This window comes from Chelonia mydas, chromosome 5, assembly GCF_015237465.2.
Source record: "Chelonia mydas isolate rCheMyd1 chromosome 5, rCheMyd1.pri.v2, whole genome shotgun sequence".
Lineage (NCBI taxonomy): Eukaryota > Metazoa > Chordata > Testudines > Cheloniidae > Chelonia > Chelonia mydas.
This window is the reverse complement of record NC_051245.2, coordinates 22,466,763-22,483,508: the sequence shown is the minus strand read 5'-3', so window position 1 is coordinate 22,483,508 and position 16,746 is coordinate 22,466,763. Positions and strand designations below refer to the sequence as shown.

At 38.1% G+C, this 16,746-nt stretch overlaps 1 protein-coding gene across 1 annotated transcript in view; it reads left to right on the top strand.

The window, feature by feature from the left end:
* Window positions 1–16,506, top strand: part of GOLPH3 (golgi phosphoprotein 3) — a 40,631-nt gene extending 24,125 nt beyond the window's left edge. The window contains exons 3-4 of the mRNA XM_037902610.2: window positions 7,199–7,313; window positions 14,566–16,506. Of these exons, the coding sequence (XP_037758538.1) occupies window positions 7,199–7,313; window positions 14,566–14,990 (540 nt within the window). The 3' untranslated portion in view covers window positions 14,991–16,506. The remainder of the gene's footprint in view (window positions 1–7,198; window positions 7,314–14,565) is intronic.
* The last annotated feature ends 240 nt before the right edge of the window (window positions 16,507–16,746 follow it).

The following is a 16,746-nucleotide window of genomic DNA, read 5'->3' as shown; positions in this document are numbered from 1 at the left end:
TCAAGTTCAGAACATTACAAGCTTTCATAAAAGACCTTACTCACCATATTTTTATGTACAATAACATTGTATACAAGCAGTTGATACAGTTGCTTATTCTTTGTGGTTCAGACCACCTGTTCTCCCCGGGGGGTGCCTGAACTCTGATTGTCAGCCACACAAGTTAAATATCGGTTGACTTCATTACCCTTCTTCTGAGCAAAAGTAATTTTCTTTATGGATATACTGAGACCCTCTAATACGTTTATAATCTTTCATTATAAATGTCAAGGGTCTTATCTTTCCATTCTCCTGACAAAGTTCACATTCACTCCAGGTGATGGGGGTTCAAAATGGTGTTATTCTTAGGCAGGTTTTTAAATTTAGGTGGCGCTCTCCGCCCAGAACACTTCTTTCCAATCAAATCCCCAGATTATTGGCATTCTGCGTCAATGTACTTGTGGTTCTCCTGGAATCATGTGGCCACAGAACTGCTTAACCTTGCATGTCAGGAATCAAATATCTGCTGCCAGCCTCATTTCCCATATTCATGTTACTTACTGCTCCAAAGACAGTTTGTTGAATCAGGAATTATATATGGCAGCCCTCTCCCTCTTGCCCCCCAATATTTCTCATGCTGTTGCAGACAAGTAAGTATGGAGGTGAAAGGTCTGAGCTGAGAGTAACTAGATGTTCAAGTAGGTTTTAAGGCATCCCCTTCCTACACTTGATCAACAGAGACCAATCCAAAATCAACTAGTGGGAGACTTTCAAGTGACTTCTTTGGGCATTGGAGTAGGTCCTAGGAAAGTGCACACATGTTCAGGTCAGGTAATCCTTTGGAATTGGGAAAGGAGAATGAACTGAGCAAAATAAATTATAAAAGAGTGTGCTGCTCAGTGCAGGGCAAGGGGAGATGGATTGTAGTATACACTTTAAATCAGAGGTCCCCAAACTGTGTGGCATGCCCCCCGAGGGGGCACAGAGGAATGTTGCGAGGAGGAAGTGGAACCCAGCTCCGCTCCTGGTCACGACCCTGGCTGCAGCTGCCGGCCCTGCACCCATGGTCCTCCCATCTGCAGGCGCCCCGGCTCCCAGCCTCGGCCCATTGCCGGGGCTCTGACCCCACCCACAGTTGTGGCCCCAGCCTTGGCCCCATTACCCCTGTCCGTGGCTTCTCCCCCGCGGCCCCGCTCCTGGCCCTGGCTGGGGGTGCGGATGGGTACAGGGGAAGGGGCGTGACCCTGAAAAGTTTGGGGACCACTAAATCATTATATTTACATTAAAAATTACTGATCTGTAGGTGGGGAACATACGTAGCTGGTTATGGAAACTGTATGCTTCATGTTCTCTGCCTTTAGTAATCATGGCTTGCTGTGCTCCCAAAAAGTGTGGTACTTTTTATCACAAGCCTCTTCCATTTATTCTTCTACATAATGTCCCAAAACAAAAACTATTTGAAAGCAAAATGCAACTGTCAGATGTTAAGCAAGAGCATAAAGCAGACTTAAATGCTAAATTTGGAGATAAATACAGCAAAATCTAACATGCAAATTCATGGACTCTGCTAAACTTAAGGATGTCAGAATGATAGTTATTATTGGCAAGTCTCGTGATTTTATTGCAAGTCTTTTGATATGTTGGTGTTTCAGCTAAAGCCATCTTGGAGACAACTGTTTATGTCAGAATCAGCTTTCACTTGAAAAAAAAAATAGGTTTCTTATCCCAGTTGTGGAGAAAACGTTGAAAATGTGACCCAGGTGCACCTTGAGTGGTCAGAAACCAAAAGGCAAATAAAAAGAACCCAATATGTTATAATTTAAAAAAAAATTGGGGGAGGAAGGGAGGGTGACTCATAATTTTTGAATATTTAGGATTGGCAGCATTGAGTCAAACACCCATAAACAAGTGGATTACCAGACTAGGAGGTCCATACAGTGAAGAACTTGCTTGAAGAGGAGAAGTTTCTTATTTAGTACCACTCAACTCCAAAGCAGCACTGCTGCATTGTGGAAAATCAGCAGTCTAACTTCCATACAACAGAAATATGCATATTCAGCTTCAGGATATCAGACATAACCAATAGATGGCCAATATTGGTTGGACCAGGTTCCTATCAAAGTTACAGAAAGACACGTTTGGCAAGAAAGTCAGTGGTCATTACCTTTGAAAATCAGGCCCTTAATCTCTCTCTGCCTGAGTTCACCAAACTAAAATAGATTTTTCCCTTGTGGGCACCTGGTGCTATGATTGATTTCCCAAGATCATTTTCCCATTTAGCAGTGTGGAAAGGGCAGGGTGGTACTGACCTCCAGGGTGAAAACCCATGTCAAATTCAGTCCGTAAAGAGAAGCATTTAGAGTAGACTTCTGCAAGCGCAGAGACACATTCAGAGGATCTACGGAAGAGAGAAGAAAGGGAGGGTGATTGGGATCGCACAGCTGCTTGCCTCCATATAACAGTGCACTGGGTAATCCAATTAACTTCCCCTTGAGCAGAAAACTGGAGAGTAAGAAACCGTTAGAAGCAGGTCCCAGTATAGCAGGGAGACGAGGAAATGATGATGGGTAACTGGCTGCAGGTAAATGGCAAATTACATGATAAAATACTCCATTTTGAGACATAATGGAAAAATACCTGATTCCATGGCCACAGAATTGCAGAGTCCATAGAGCTTTGATTGAGATGAATGGAGCAATTTACATTTCATAGAGCTGCTAATTTAGGCTGGCGTTACTATATCGGTTTATGTTCGGTTCACCTTTTCGAGGATATCTCTGCAACTGTAAATACTAGGAAAAAAACTTCTTTTTAAATAAGAAAACAACCTCTCTGAAACCTGTTTACATCTCTTCAGGGAGTTATGATCTACAGGATGAGAAGGCACAACTGCAAATAATCCCAATGCAACGGAAAGATAAGAAGAATAGGAAGAGGCCATTATGGCTCCATCAGGAGCTCTTTAATGACCTGAAAATAAAAAAAAAAGAATCCTACAAATAGTAGGAAACATGGACATATTGCTAATGATGAGTACAAAAGAATAGCACAAGGACGTAGGAACAAAATCGGAAAGGCTAAGGCACAAAATGAGTTACACCTGACCAAGGACATAGAAGTCAATAAGAAGAGCTTCTTTAAATACACTTTTCTTTGTCTTTCTCTTGCTCCTAATGTAAGTCCTCTACTTAGCAAACCAATAAGAGGAAGGAACACAAGCCAAAATAAGGAAAGAACAGGTTAAAAAATATTTAGATAAGTTAGATATGTTCAAGTTGGCACGGCCTAATGAAATTCATCTTAGGATACTTAAGGAACTACCTGAAGCAACGTCGGAACCATCATCATTTGTCTTTGAGAACTCTGGTGGACAGGTGAGGTCTCAGAAGGCTGGAGAGTGGCAAACATAGTACCTGTCTTTAAAAGGGGAACAAAGAGGGCCCAGGGAATTATAGACCAATCAGCGTAACTTGATGACTGGAAAGATACTGGAATAACTTATTAAACAATCAGTTTGTAAGCACATTCAGAATGATAGGGTGATGACAAATCCATGTTGGCTGTTACTTGAGAACAAATCATGCCAAACCCTCCTGATTTCCTTCTTTGACAGGGATGCTGGCATAGTGGATCGTAGAGTGCTGTAGATGTGATATCTTGATTTTTAGTAAGACTTTTCACACAGTTTCACATGACATTCTCATAAGCAAATTCGGGAAATATGGTCTAGATGAAATTTATATAAACGGAATGCAAAACTGGTGAAAAAAACCATACACAGATAGTGATCAGTGGCTCACCGTCAAACCTAGGGGACGTATCTAGTGGTGTCCTGCAAGGTCTGTCCTGGGTCTGGTACTAATCAATAGTTTCATTAATAACTTGGATAATGGAGAAGAGAATATGTTTATAAAACTTGCAGATGACATCTAGCTGGGAGGGGATTGCTAGCCTTTGGAAGACAACAGTAGAATACAAAATTACCTTGACAAATTGGAGAATTGATCTGATTTCAACAAGATGAAATTCAATAAAGATAAGTGTGTAAAGTACTACAAAGAAAGAAGGAAGGAAAAATCAGACGCGCAACTACAAAATGGGGAATAACTGACGAGGGAGTAATACTGCTGAAAAGGATCTGGGGGTTATAAGGGATCTCAAATTGAGTGCGAGTCAAAAATGTGGTAGACTTGCGACAGAGGCTAATATTATTCTGGGGTGTATTAACAGGAGTGTCACATGTAAGACATGGGAGTAATTGTCCCACTCTACTTCGCACTAGTGAGGCCTCAGCCGTGGTACTGTGTCCAGTTCTGGGCACCACATTTCACGAAAGATGGGGACAAATTGGAGAGTGTCCAGAGGAGAGCAACAAAAATAAGTTTTAGAAAAGCTGACCTATGAGGAAAGGTTTAAAAAATCTGGCAGTGTTCAGTCTTGAAAAAAGAAGAATGAGGGGGGACCTGATTAGTCTTTAGATAGGTGAACGGCTGTTATAAAAAGGACAGTGATTGATCCTTTGTTATGTCCACTGAAGGTAGGACAAGAACCAATCAACTTAATATGTAGCCAGGGAGATTTAGGGTTGGTATTAAAAACTGTCTAACTATAAGGGTAGTTAAGCACTTCAATAGGCTTGCAAGGGAAGTTGTGGAATTCTTTAAGAACAGGTTAGACAGACACCTTACAGGGTGGTCTGGGTAATTCTGCCTTAGTGCAGGGGCTGGACTAGATGACCCCTCAAGATTCCTGCTAGCCCTACATTTCTCTGAGTCTATAAAATATAGCTGTTATGATAACCAGAAAAAGTAATAGTAAACTATGGCCCCTATTTGTTCTTGTGATTTAAAATGTCACATAGATCTGTTCTTCCCACTTTGGCTGGAAATTAGATATGATGGATGCCTTGCCTATTAGAAATATACACCTATGCATTTTGTGCCACAAACTAAGGAATTGTCTATTAATGCAGATCAGACCACCACATATCACTTGAATGTCTTTGGGCATTTGGTCCTATCAGATTAATTTATTAGTTTTATGCCATCTGCTTCTGAGTATTACTTTCTTTGTTGTATGGCTTCATCACACTTTACAATGCGGAAATTCAGATTTCCATGTTTCTGCCCCAATAATAACTGCATGGCAGATCTTCACTTTTTAAAAAGTGGTTCTCAGTTTTGCTGCTCTAGCAATATTCATAGAGTTTGAGGCCAGCAGGGGCCACCAGATCATCTAGTCCAATCTCCTGTCTATCACAGGCCACCAACACACTAAATTGAACAATCCAGACGCTTGGGGTTGTCCCTCTTCCGCATCAGTAAGTGGAAATTGAAAACATTGGATTTTGAATCATATCAGTCCCCATATCAAATGTGCTTGCTAGAACAGAGTGATTTAGTTGTTTCCAGAATGTTGAAGTCCATCCAATATTCAGTCTTGATAGCGAATCACATGTAGAGGAGACTCACGTTTACCAGTCACCTGATAGCACCCTACTCCAGAAAGTTCTAATTTTACCACTATCATGGATTCCATGATTTTGGGGGGAAAGGGTAATTTAATATTCATGCTCTGACAGATTTTTTTTTTTTTATAGGTAGTTAGTATGATGGTAGACAGGGTTGTATATGAGCATAGGATTGGAAGCCAGCTGCTCTTGCCCTAAGTTCCCTGTAAGCTGCGCAGCTGGGTGGCCTGCCCCTGTACCCCATCTCCAAGGTGCAAGGGGGGCAGGGACACGACAGGGCTCAGGATGGAGGGAGCTTGCTGGCAACTGCTGCTGGGTCTGAACTTGCTGATCTACTTAAAGGGGCAATACAAACACACACACTGACTGTGTCTGTCATACTCAACTCCCCACACATACTTGTGTTGTTGTTACTTCTTGATACTTTTTTCAAAGTGTGTTTTAGTTTTTTGACTGGTCTATGCATTTCATAATTTTTATTTCTCTCTTGCTTACGTTTAATTCTTTGACTAGTGAGTTCTAAAATGCCTAACCTGTCCTTGGCTGGAGTAATTATTCCTATGGTAACTTTTTAAAAATATATATTATATCTAAGTTTTTGGTTTCTGCTGATGGTGCACATCCGCACAGTACCTCAATATGGTGCATATAACAAAATTTATTCTGCACATGGATGGAAAAAATTAGAAGGAACACTGCTTTTGTGTTGTAATTGCAGATTTGACTCTCTTTGGGGTTTTAGACAAAAAACTTCCTGATTTCCCTGGAGTTCTGTGAGGATTGGTTTAGTTTTAAAGCACTTTGAAAGTGAAAACTTGTGTAAGTGTTACAGATATTGAATAAATGACTGGATTTTCTTCAAGAATGCCACTGATACTGTTGAGGCTCCAAGAAACCTGCATTTGAGAATGGGTCACAGTTAAAATAATATCTGATCTCACTGTTGCATGGAATTGTTGCTATTGTTTAAATATACTAAAAATCGGTAATGCAATTCTTATGCATTATGTCTTTAATGTAGAATATGAAATGAGAATTGTGCTGCATATATTTGCATGCAGATACTTTTTTTTTAAGTAAGTAAAAATCATGTCACCAGATGTCCACTGCTGAGCAGCAGTTTGCTATTTACAACAGAAAGAACATAAGATTGTTATGGAAGAGAGTGAATTGCAGCTGGTGGGAGACCACAAAGAAACTTTGATTAATAGTTACCTGCAGAAATGTCAGTTCTAAAAATTGAAGTGTGGTAAAGTTAAGCAATAAAGGTTACTTTGGATGGTTCAGTAAGTCTGACTAATAAAACTTGATCAGAGATTCTCTTGACATAATTAAGTTTCAAAGTTGGGAACAGTATTTGCAAAGTCTTTCTATAAATGACTCTACTTGATAATTACACAATACTTACTTTTCACAGTTAAATTCTTGGCATCCTTAATTTTTTGTACAGCAGAAGTACAAACTGGAAGTTACCAGATATGGTGAAATGAGGTTTTAAATAAAGCTGCCCTGCAGGCTCTTCAGAGAGAAAGAGGAAATTGTTTGTTGATTTTTAAATTGGGTTTAAATTGTTTCAAAGAAGATGTTCCTGATCAAGATGTAATGTGTACTGTTGAGAATTGTAGATCAAATGTAATAGTGTTATGTGGTATTAAGGTGCATTTTCCCAGTTTTTATCCTAGATGTTTAAGGTGTATAAAATGAGATGAAGAGGGATGACGTGTAATGCATTCTTTTACTTTCCGCCAGGTGATCTGCAAGTCAGATGCTCCCACCGGGGATGTTCTACTTGATGAAGCTCTGAAGCACATAAAGGAAACCCAGCCTCCTGAAACAGTACAAAACTGGATTGAACTGCTTAGTGGTAAGATATCGACATAGGATTTTAAATGTTTAAAAAAAAAAAAATTCTCGTTAACTGTCATCACTGGATTAGAGGAAATATTGTGAGCTTCTTGGGGAAGTGGCTGCTCCTTGGTGTGTTGCAGCACTTATGAAAATGAGGCCAGTTGGACAATACAAGTAACTGCTGGTATTGGCTTAACTAGATAGAAGGGATCCAGATGTAAAATTTGGGGATACTATTTACCTGGCACATCAGATTTTGAGGGATATTAAGCCAAAATATTTGGGAACACCACATCTCCTCTGTTGAGAAATAACAGTTGAATCCACAATAACACAAGCCTTCCTCTCCAAGTTATAAGAGCCTTTTCCCTCTTATCTGGAAGAAGGGATAGCTTCAGTTCACGTCCTCCAAAGATCTTGCCCACATCCTCCAGTGAAGAAACGGAAGTGAGGAACTGATATTTCAAATTTAAAACAAGGACATAATTAAATAAATTAAATTGGATGTTTTGTAAATCAAAACAAGCCCACGATTTCCTTTACTTTTGTTTCAGAATTCACCATTCAGAGAAACTTATAAAATATTTTGAAATTTGACTAATCAGAGTAGTTTTAATCTTTTCAGAATGAAGGATGCAAGATGACTTATTTGGGCACAATTGCCTTGATATAATTCCACAAATAGGTATTAAGAGATGGAATGCAAATTAGATTAACATTTTCTTCAGAAATGGTATAATTGCAAGTACACTTAAATCTATGACAGTTGCTCTCCACATAGTGCATCAGTTGAAATGAAAAGGGAATTCTACCACTGAATTCTGATCATCTTGTTTTATGTAGTGCCTTTCCATCTCAGTGTAGCAAGACTCATTACAAAGTTGTTTGTCTACAGGATGGATTAATTTAAATCAAAATGATTTAAATTGCCAGTTTCAGTCGTGATTTAAATCAGCAAACAGGAAACCTTGATTTTAATAATTTGTTTTTAATCTTGTTTCATCTGTGTGCTTTTTAAGAATTTTCCTAAAAAATGGTTCATTCTCATTGGTTGGTATAAGCACTGAAATGTGTTGATTTGCAAACATTAAATAGCCTTTATGTTAAATATGGTACTCATTTTTTGCTAACCAGGGGATACGCTATCTATACTCATTTATTTAAGCAGTTATATAACTTAAGTATACATTTATTTGGATACTTAATTTTTACATTATTTATGTTAGAAAATGGTGAATGATACATTTCTTATTTGCTAGATGACATTTTACTCAGGATTTGTCAGGCTGTATTTGGATGGAAATTAGAATTAAAATGGTTTTATATTAGTAAAATAAAACTACTTTGTGTTGTATACACAAGGGAAAATAAATTTACAAGAACATGTTTTGCATTTTAAACTAATTTATTAAACAAAAGAAGTATTAACTGTAGTTAGTGAATTAACTGTTTTTGGTCACCATGTGCCAGATTTTCAAAAGTATTTATGTGCCTAAAAATGCAAATGGATGCCTAATGGGATTTTCAAAAGTAGCTAGGTGTCTAACTCACACTGAATCAAAATGAAATTTACCTGAAACCTACTTAGGCACTGTTTAAATATCCCACTGGCATCTGTTTGCATTATTAGGGGTCTGTCTTTAAAAATCCGGCCCCATAACTTTTAAGTTTTTAGAATTGGTGGATTTCACCTCCCACCTCCTCGACTGTATTTATTGACTAGGAAAGGAACATAACTATACTGGGTCAGGCCAGTGGTCCATCTTGCCTAGTATTGTATCTTGTGACAGTGGATCGTGCAAGATGCTTCGGAGGGAATGAACAGAACAGGGCAATTATCAAGTGATCCATTCCCTGTCATCCAGCCCCAGTTTCTGTTAGAGTTTTAGGGACACCCAGAGCATATGGTTGCGTTCCTGATTATCTTGGTTAATAGCCATTGATGGACTTATCCTCATTCTTTTTTTAACCCAATTAATACTTTTGGCCTTCACAGCATCCCCTGGCAATGAGTTCCACAGGTTGACTGTGTGTTGTGTGAAGAATTACTTTCTTCTTTGTTTTAAACCTGCTGCCTATCACCTTCATTTGGTGACTCCTAGTTCTTGTGTTATGTGAAGGGGTAAATAACACTTCTCCATTCACTATCTTTACTCTATTCATGATTTTATAAACCTGTATCAGATCCCCCCTTAGTGGTCTCTTTTCCAAGATGAATGATCCCTGTGTTTTTAATCTCTCCTCATATGGAAGCTGTTCCATACTTCTAATCATTTTTGTTGCCCTTCGCTGTACTTTTTCCAATTCTAATATGTCTTTTTAGAAATGAAGCAACCAGAACTGCACTTAGTATTCCACGTGTGGGTGTACATTGGATTTATATAGTGGCATTATGATATTTCTTGTTTTATTATCTATCCCATTCCTAATGGTTTCTAACATTCTGTTCACTGCCATTACACCTGAGCGGTAACAGCTAATTTAGACCCAGCACCATTTTTTATGTATAGTTGGGATTATATTTTCCAATGTGCATCACTTTGCACTTATTAACATTGAATTTCATCTGCTGTTTTGTCACCCAGTTTTGAGAGCTCCCTTTGTAACTCTTCATAGTCCGTTTTGGACTTCACTATCTTGAGTGATTTTATATCATCTGCAAACTTCGCCACCTTACTGTTTACCCCATTTTCCAGATCATTTATGAATATGTTGAACAGCACTGGTCCCAGTACAGAACCTTGGGGAATCCCGCTGCTTACCTCTCTCCATTGTGAAAACTGACCTACCCTTTGTTTCTTGTCTTTTAACCAGTTACTGATCCATGAGTGGAATTTCCCTCTTATTCCATGACTGTTTACTTTGTGTAAGAGCCTTTGGTGAGGGACCTTGTCAAAGACTTTCTGAAGGTCCAGCCAAGTACTGTGTATCCAGTGGATCACCCTTGTCCACATGTTTATTGACACCATCAAAGAATTCTGATAGGTTGGTGAGGCATGATTTCCCTTTACAAAAGCCATGTTGGCTCCCTCCCAATATATTGTATTCATCGATGTGTCTGATAATTCTGTTCTTAACTATAGTTTCATCCAATTTGCATTGTACTGAAGTTAGGCTTACTGGCCTGCAATTGCCAGAATAGCCTCCGGGGCCTTTTTTAAAAGTTGGCATTACATTAGCTATCCTCCAGTCATCTGGTATAGAGGCTGATTTAGATGATAGGCTACATAATACAGTTAATTGTTCTGCAATTTTATATCTTAGTTCCTTCGGAACTCAAGTAAATACCATTTGGTCCTGGATACTTATTACTGTTTAGCTTACCAGTTTGCTCCAAAATCTCCTCTATTGACACCTTGTTCTGGAACAGTTCCTCAGATTTGTTACCTAAAAAGAATGGCTCATGTGTGAGAATCTCCCTCACATCCTCTGCAGTGAAGACCCAGGCAAAGAATTCGTTTAGCTTCTCCACAAGGGCCTTGTCTTCCTTGAATGTTCCTTTAGCACCTTGATCGTCCAGTGGCCATATTGATTGTTTGTCAGGCTTTCTGTTTCTGGTGTATTTATCTTTTTTTTTGCTGTTAGTTTTTTTTTTTCTTTTGCTAGTTGCTTTTCAGACTTGTTTTTGGCCTGCCTTATTATGCTTTTATACTTGACTTTCCAGAGTTTATGCTTCTTTGTATTTTCCTCTGTAAGATTTCATTTCCAATTTTAAAAGGATATATTTTTGCCTCTAACTGCCTCTTTTACGCTGTTTAGTCACACTGGCAGTTTTTTGGTCCTCTTACTGTTTTTTTTATTTGAGGTATGTATTTCTTTTGAGCCTCTGTTGTGTTGTTTTTAACTAGTTTCCATGCAGCTTGCAGGCATTTTACTCTTGTGGCTTTTCTTTCATTTCCGTTTAACTAGGTTCCTCGTATTTGTATAGTTCCCCTTTTTGAGGTTAAATGCTATTGTGATGGATTTCTTTCCTTCCTCCTCCCCCCCAGAAAGATATTAAATTTAACTACATTATGGCTGCTTTTACTAAGCAGGTCAGCTCTATTCACCTCTTGAACCAGATCCTGTGTGCCACTTAGGACTAAAAAAGCTTTCTTGTTTTTTCAGCTCCCAACTAGTTTCTCAGTTTTGAATGAAATAGTCCACATGAAGAAAATATTCTCTTTGCACCAGCTGCTAGCAAACTAAAATCAAAAGTAATTATGCAAAAGGTTCTCTGCACAGCAGAAACTAAAAGTACTTGCTTACATTTGTAAAAATGTAAATGCCAACATTTGCTCCATTATAAAGACTGAAAATAATATAGATACTTAATGTAATACATAATGCTGTGACATATTTATAAAACTTGAGTTGACCTCAAATATGGTTTTCCTCCTGATGCTATATATAAATTAAAAAATCAGCACCCTCCAACTCATTAAAATTTGAGGAGGGCTCATTGATGCAGCATATTTTATTTATTTATTTTAATTATTTGACTAGATTATAGTAAAATTATGCCTTAACATAAATTGTCATAATTTCAATTGAATTTTAAACAAGTTTATGTTAAACAAAAATATATCTGATTTTTCAAAATCATCCTGTTTGTTTCTGTTACTTCACCCAGAATGCAAATGAAATGCGGCTACTCTTAAATGGATTGCAGCTGTTGTTGAACAATACAGAGCAACACGATGTAGTTTAGAAAAGAGAGTGAAGAAAACTACCATGTTCAGTGGAAACTACAATGTGACTTCAGGACAGGCAGAATGAAGTTAGAGGGCTAAAAATCAATAGATTAGATTTTTAGATTTAGAATTTTTCCCCCTTGTGTGTAGCACAAATAACTCAGATCAATATTTAAATTAGAGAGGAGTCTCATTCCCTCCCTCCCTCTCTCCCTCTTCACTGATTCACTTTTTCTCTCACTTCATTTCCTACTTCACATTCATTATCACTCCTCTCCCTCTCACATTAATTCATGCATAGTGAAAGAAAGAAAGGAGAAGAGGGGAAAGAACAGTTTTGTGGTTTAGTGGGAATTCTGGTTAACAGCCCCCTAACCTTGCAAATATTTCTACAGGTTGTAAAGGCATTTGCTTTTCTTATCCAAAATACCTCATTCATATTCGCACACTGCCCCTTTCCCCATGCTGAGCATACTAGGCCAGTACTGATTCAAAGGTCATGTAATGTGTCCTTTAAGGTCTCATCAATATTTTGACCTGGTTTGACCCTTCTGAGCTTTGAGTTCTGAGGAGATCACAGCCTAAGTTGGATATGCCTGAAAGCTAGATCAGTCCTCTTTATACGCTATTATTTGGTGGCTGGTTTTGGGGTAGGATTTTGGAATCCTTGGTTTAGAGAACTGATTTTTGAAGAACAATACTTGGATTTTTAAATAGACTTCACAACCACACAGTTTTTGTTTTTTAGTATTTTGGCTGAAGACTTTTCCTGGGGAAAAGCCACTCTTACCTTAAATTAGTGCAGTATAATGTAAGTGAGGGAGAAAGGAATATTCTAATTAAGAGGGTTGCTAACGTGACAGCTTTCAGAGCCATCATGGATGTGCAAATTGGGCCATTTTAAGGCAACTTTTGTCAAGCAGGTGTGATTCCTAAGTTGATCCCTAGGGAAAGCAGCCTGTGGAACATGCAGACTTGTGTCAGAACATCCACTGTTTCTGAAAATACAACAACCACGTCTAAATCTCTAGTAGTGCAGTTCCATGTAGTTTAGAGGCTTGGACACAAGGTGTCACCAAACTACTCATTTTATTAGCACCAACGATCTACATCTGAGTAGTACAAACACCTAAAAAAGCAAGGAAACAATTAGCTAATATTCCCTACTTACTTTCTCTTACTGTGATATATTATTTAGGCACAGTTTCAGGACCCACCAGAGGAAACCGCATTGAATCAGGCAGGGCTTGTAGAGAGCCCTGTGTCGTTCACTTGGCAGTAATGTGCATGCGGAAGGAGTCATAAGTTCACAGGATCTTTGAGTCACACTGCAAAACTTTACAGTCAGTTTTTGATGACATTTGTAACTTACTGCATATACATGTGCAGCACACTCTGCGTTTCCTTGAAATGTTCCGAAGGAATTCCGCCCGCTACAATTTAAACATTTTTATTGTATATATGGAAAATGGCATTTTCAAAGGCCTGTAACTTGCCAAATCGGAACATTTGTCACAGAAATGTACGAAAGCCCTTATGAAGAAGAGCCATCTCCATGCCAAATTTTAACTTTCATCTCCTTGCTGGCTTTTCAAAAAGATTTTTTTTTTTATCTGAGGGAAACTTTTGTTTTTTTGTTTGTTTTTTGGGGTTTTTTTTCTTTTTCTTTTCTTTTCTTTCTGAAAAAAATCACCTTCAACAGACGAGATTTCAGCCCACAAGATGAAAGCTTAAGCAGATTACAGGTGACTAAAAACAAGAGTTAAATTGAAATGTTTGTCAATCTTAGCTGTAGCAGTAGCCATTGCTGTAATACTCTGCACTTATTCACATGGTTTTACCCCAAGATTTTAAAAAGTATTTTACTTAACCTTAAATATTTTTTCTTCTCCTTTAATAGTGTGTTTGGAAATGCCTTTCCTTATTTCATGTATACATCATAGCTTTCTTCAGGCATTATGAGAAGACGTATAGTAGAGGGTGGATGGTTGCCTTTATCTCAGATTTGTCTATAAAAAGGAAATGAGTATAAAGCTAACCAGATAAAGCAATGAGAAGGATATCTGGGATAAGAATCAGCATTAGCATAACTTTGTGGCAGAAAGAATGGCAATTGCTGAAAATGACAGTTTCCCAGCCTTTTCAAGTGGCCGTGCTGAAAATGGACAACTGGGAAAGATTGGAGAGACATTTCCTTCGCTAAGAATTATTTTTATTCATCATTTTCCTCTGTTTCTTCTCCACTTTCCATGGTTTTCTTACATACATAAGTGATGACCAATATATAGTTGTAACAAAGTCATCACTTAGCTTGCATTTCACCTTCAGCAGAGTGCAAACAAACCAGCTATATGTTTTATGTAAGTTTGAGTGCCCTGAAGTTGTTCAGGGAGGCACACGTATGTTCCACTTGTCTAAGCCTGGCCAAAGGTTAGAAGAGAGCTGCCAGTAGTATGGCATCTTTCTGCACGAAGTCGCTATATTAATTGAAGCCTTTATTTCTGCACTACAGAAAAAAAGGAAACACGTATCCTTGTTAATAGTCAAGGTAGGAGCTAAACCTTGATTAACTGATTTTTTTAAAATCTTTTTTAGGTGAGACATGGAATCCATTAAAATTGCACTACCAGTTACGAAATGTGCGTGAACGATTAGCTAAAAACCTAGTGGAAAAAGGTGTATTGACGACAGAGAAACAGAACTTCCTTCTTTTTGACATGACTACCCACCCTCTCACCAACAACAATATAAAACAGCGCCTCATCAAGAAAGTTCAAGAAGCAGTTCTTGACAAATGGGTAAATGACCCTCACCGCATGGACAAGCGCTTGCTGGCTCTCATTTACTTAGCCCATGCTTCAGATGTCCTTGAGAACGCTTTTGCCCCTCTACTGGATGAGCAGTATGATTTAGCCACAAAGAGAGTGCGGCAGCTTCTGGATTTAGACCCTGAAGTTGAATGTCTGAAGGCCAACACAAATGAGGTCCTGTGGGCTGTTGTAGCCGCCTTCACAAAATAACTGCGATCAGATTGAAGTGTTCTTCTTTATGTAAAGCAGTTGTTTCTCTTCTATTGACTGTTCATGTTTTCTGTAATTTGTACCTTCTCACATGATGAATCAGCTCTTGTTTCACAGGAATGATAGGTGGTGTATTCTCTCTCCCTTTGTGTATCTGTATACGGATTCTGCTGGTACAAGAGGCTTTCCTGTTTAAAAAAAGTTTTGCTGCCATATTGGCATTCCATTCCCTATTAAATTACAGTTCCCTGAAATTCTTAGTTGAATCCATTTTTCACTCTTTGGTTGCTGGAATGGTTTAACTCGGAAAGCACCTCAAGGAAGAAATGTGCATGCGCTATCGGATCACCAAGTCTCGGGTTGATGCAGATGTGTACACGCGTCCGTAGCATTCTGCCATGCAGTTCACAAAAGTCACAAAAGGCCTTTTAAATCACCAAAGTTAAATATTGAAGTGTCTAACAGGACATTTTATATATAGACATTGGTTCAAATGTGCTTAACAAAATTATTTTAAAATTAGACTATCCATTAAATATCTCCGTAAATAGTTAATGTAAAATGTCCCATAAGTTTTACCTCTCATGTAAATCTCTTGTGTACTTACATTTTGTTATATTACAACTCTGAATTACGAGGCTAGTGTAGAAAGGTCCAGTTGTTTCACAAACCAGTTTTGGGATGGAATACATTCCATTATATTCTGTATATAGTTTGAATTGTATATTAACAGCCCCCCATCTTTGTATTTTGCAAGATTTAATGAGTTGTACACCTGTGCCCCTTACTTGTTTTCAGCCATTGCCATTGGAGGGAAAGATGGGCCTCTTATAAAGAGCATGTGTGTGAACTCTGTGTGTTCCCAGTGTCTATGGAGTTGTACGATCCAGGTACAACTCAGCCTACGCATCGCCTTTTATAACGTTTGATGTATGGAAAGGAGACCAGTTGCTGTCATTGTTTATATTATTTCTGTATGAAAGAGGCTTGTGACCAGTACAGTTCTTGAGTGCAGTTTTTAATTTTGTTCACAAATTAATGTTTGTCTCTTAAATGTCATAATCTACTTACACTTAAAAAAATCAAATGTCAAACCTAGGAGGTCTTGCATGTAAATTGTTAGCAAGTAATGACTACAGTTCAGATGAGTAAGATTTCTGTAATGGGAAGCTCTACTACGTTCATTATTTTATATATAATTATGTTGATTAGCACAATGTAAAAAATATAAACTTTGGCTTTTAAAAGTTTATTACCTCTTTACCGCTGCTTGTTATCTGCCACTGGTTTCACAGTGTAAATATTATGCATTGAGCAAATTAAACATTTTTTTTTCTCATAACATGCATACTAATAGTGGGGCTTACAGGTGTTTAGAATCTTTTTGGTTAACATTCAGAGCAAAAATACTAAGTGGTGTATAACTGTAGAGTTGAAGTTTAAGGGATCCCTAATCTGTATACTAGCTTTTTACCTACAGTAAATAAACTATGATCTTGAAAGTGCCTGAAACAGAGCAAGCATGTCATTTGTGTTTTGTGTTAACTAGAAAAATCTTATTTTGAGTTGAAAGTTTTAGTTGACATCCCTTTTATTGGAAGGAGATTGTTTTTACATTGTGAATGAAATATTGAATGGTTGTTATTGCCAGTGTTAGTGTCTCATATGTCCTGCAGATTTGGGTGACTGGTATGAGACAATCTAAAGCTGGGTAATAGAATGCAGTTGTATGTGTCACTGGTAGACCTCTCAAAGT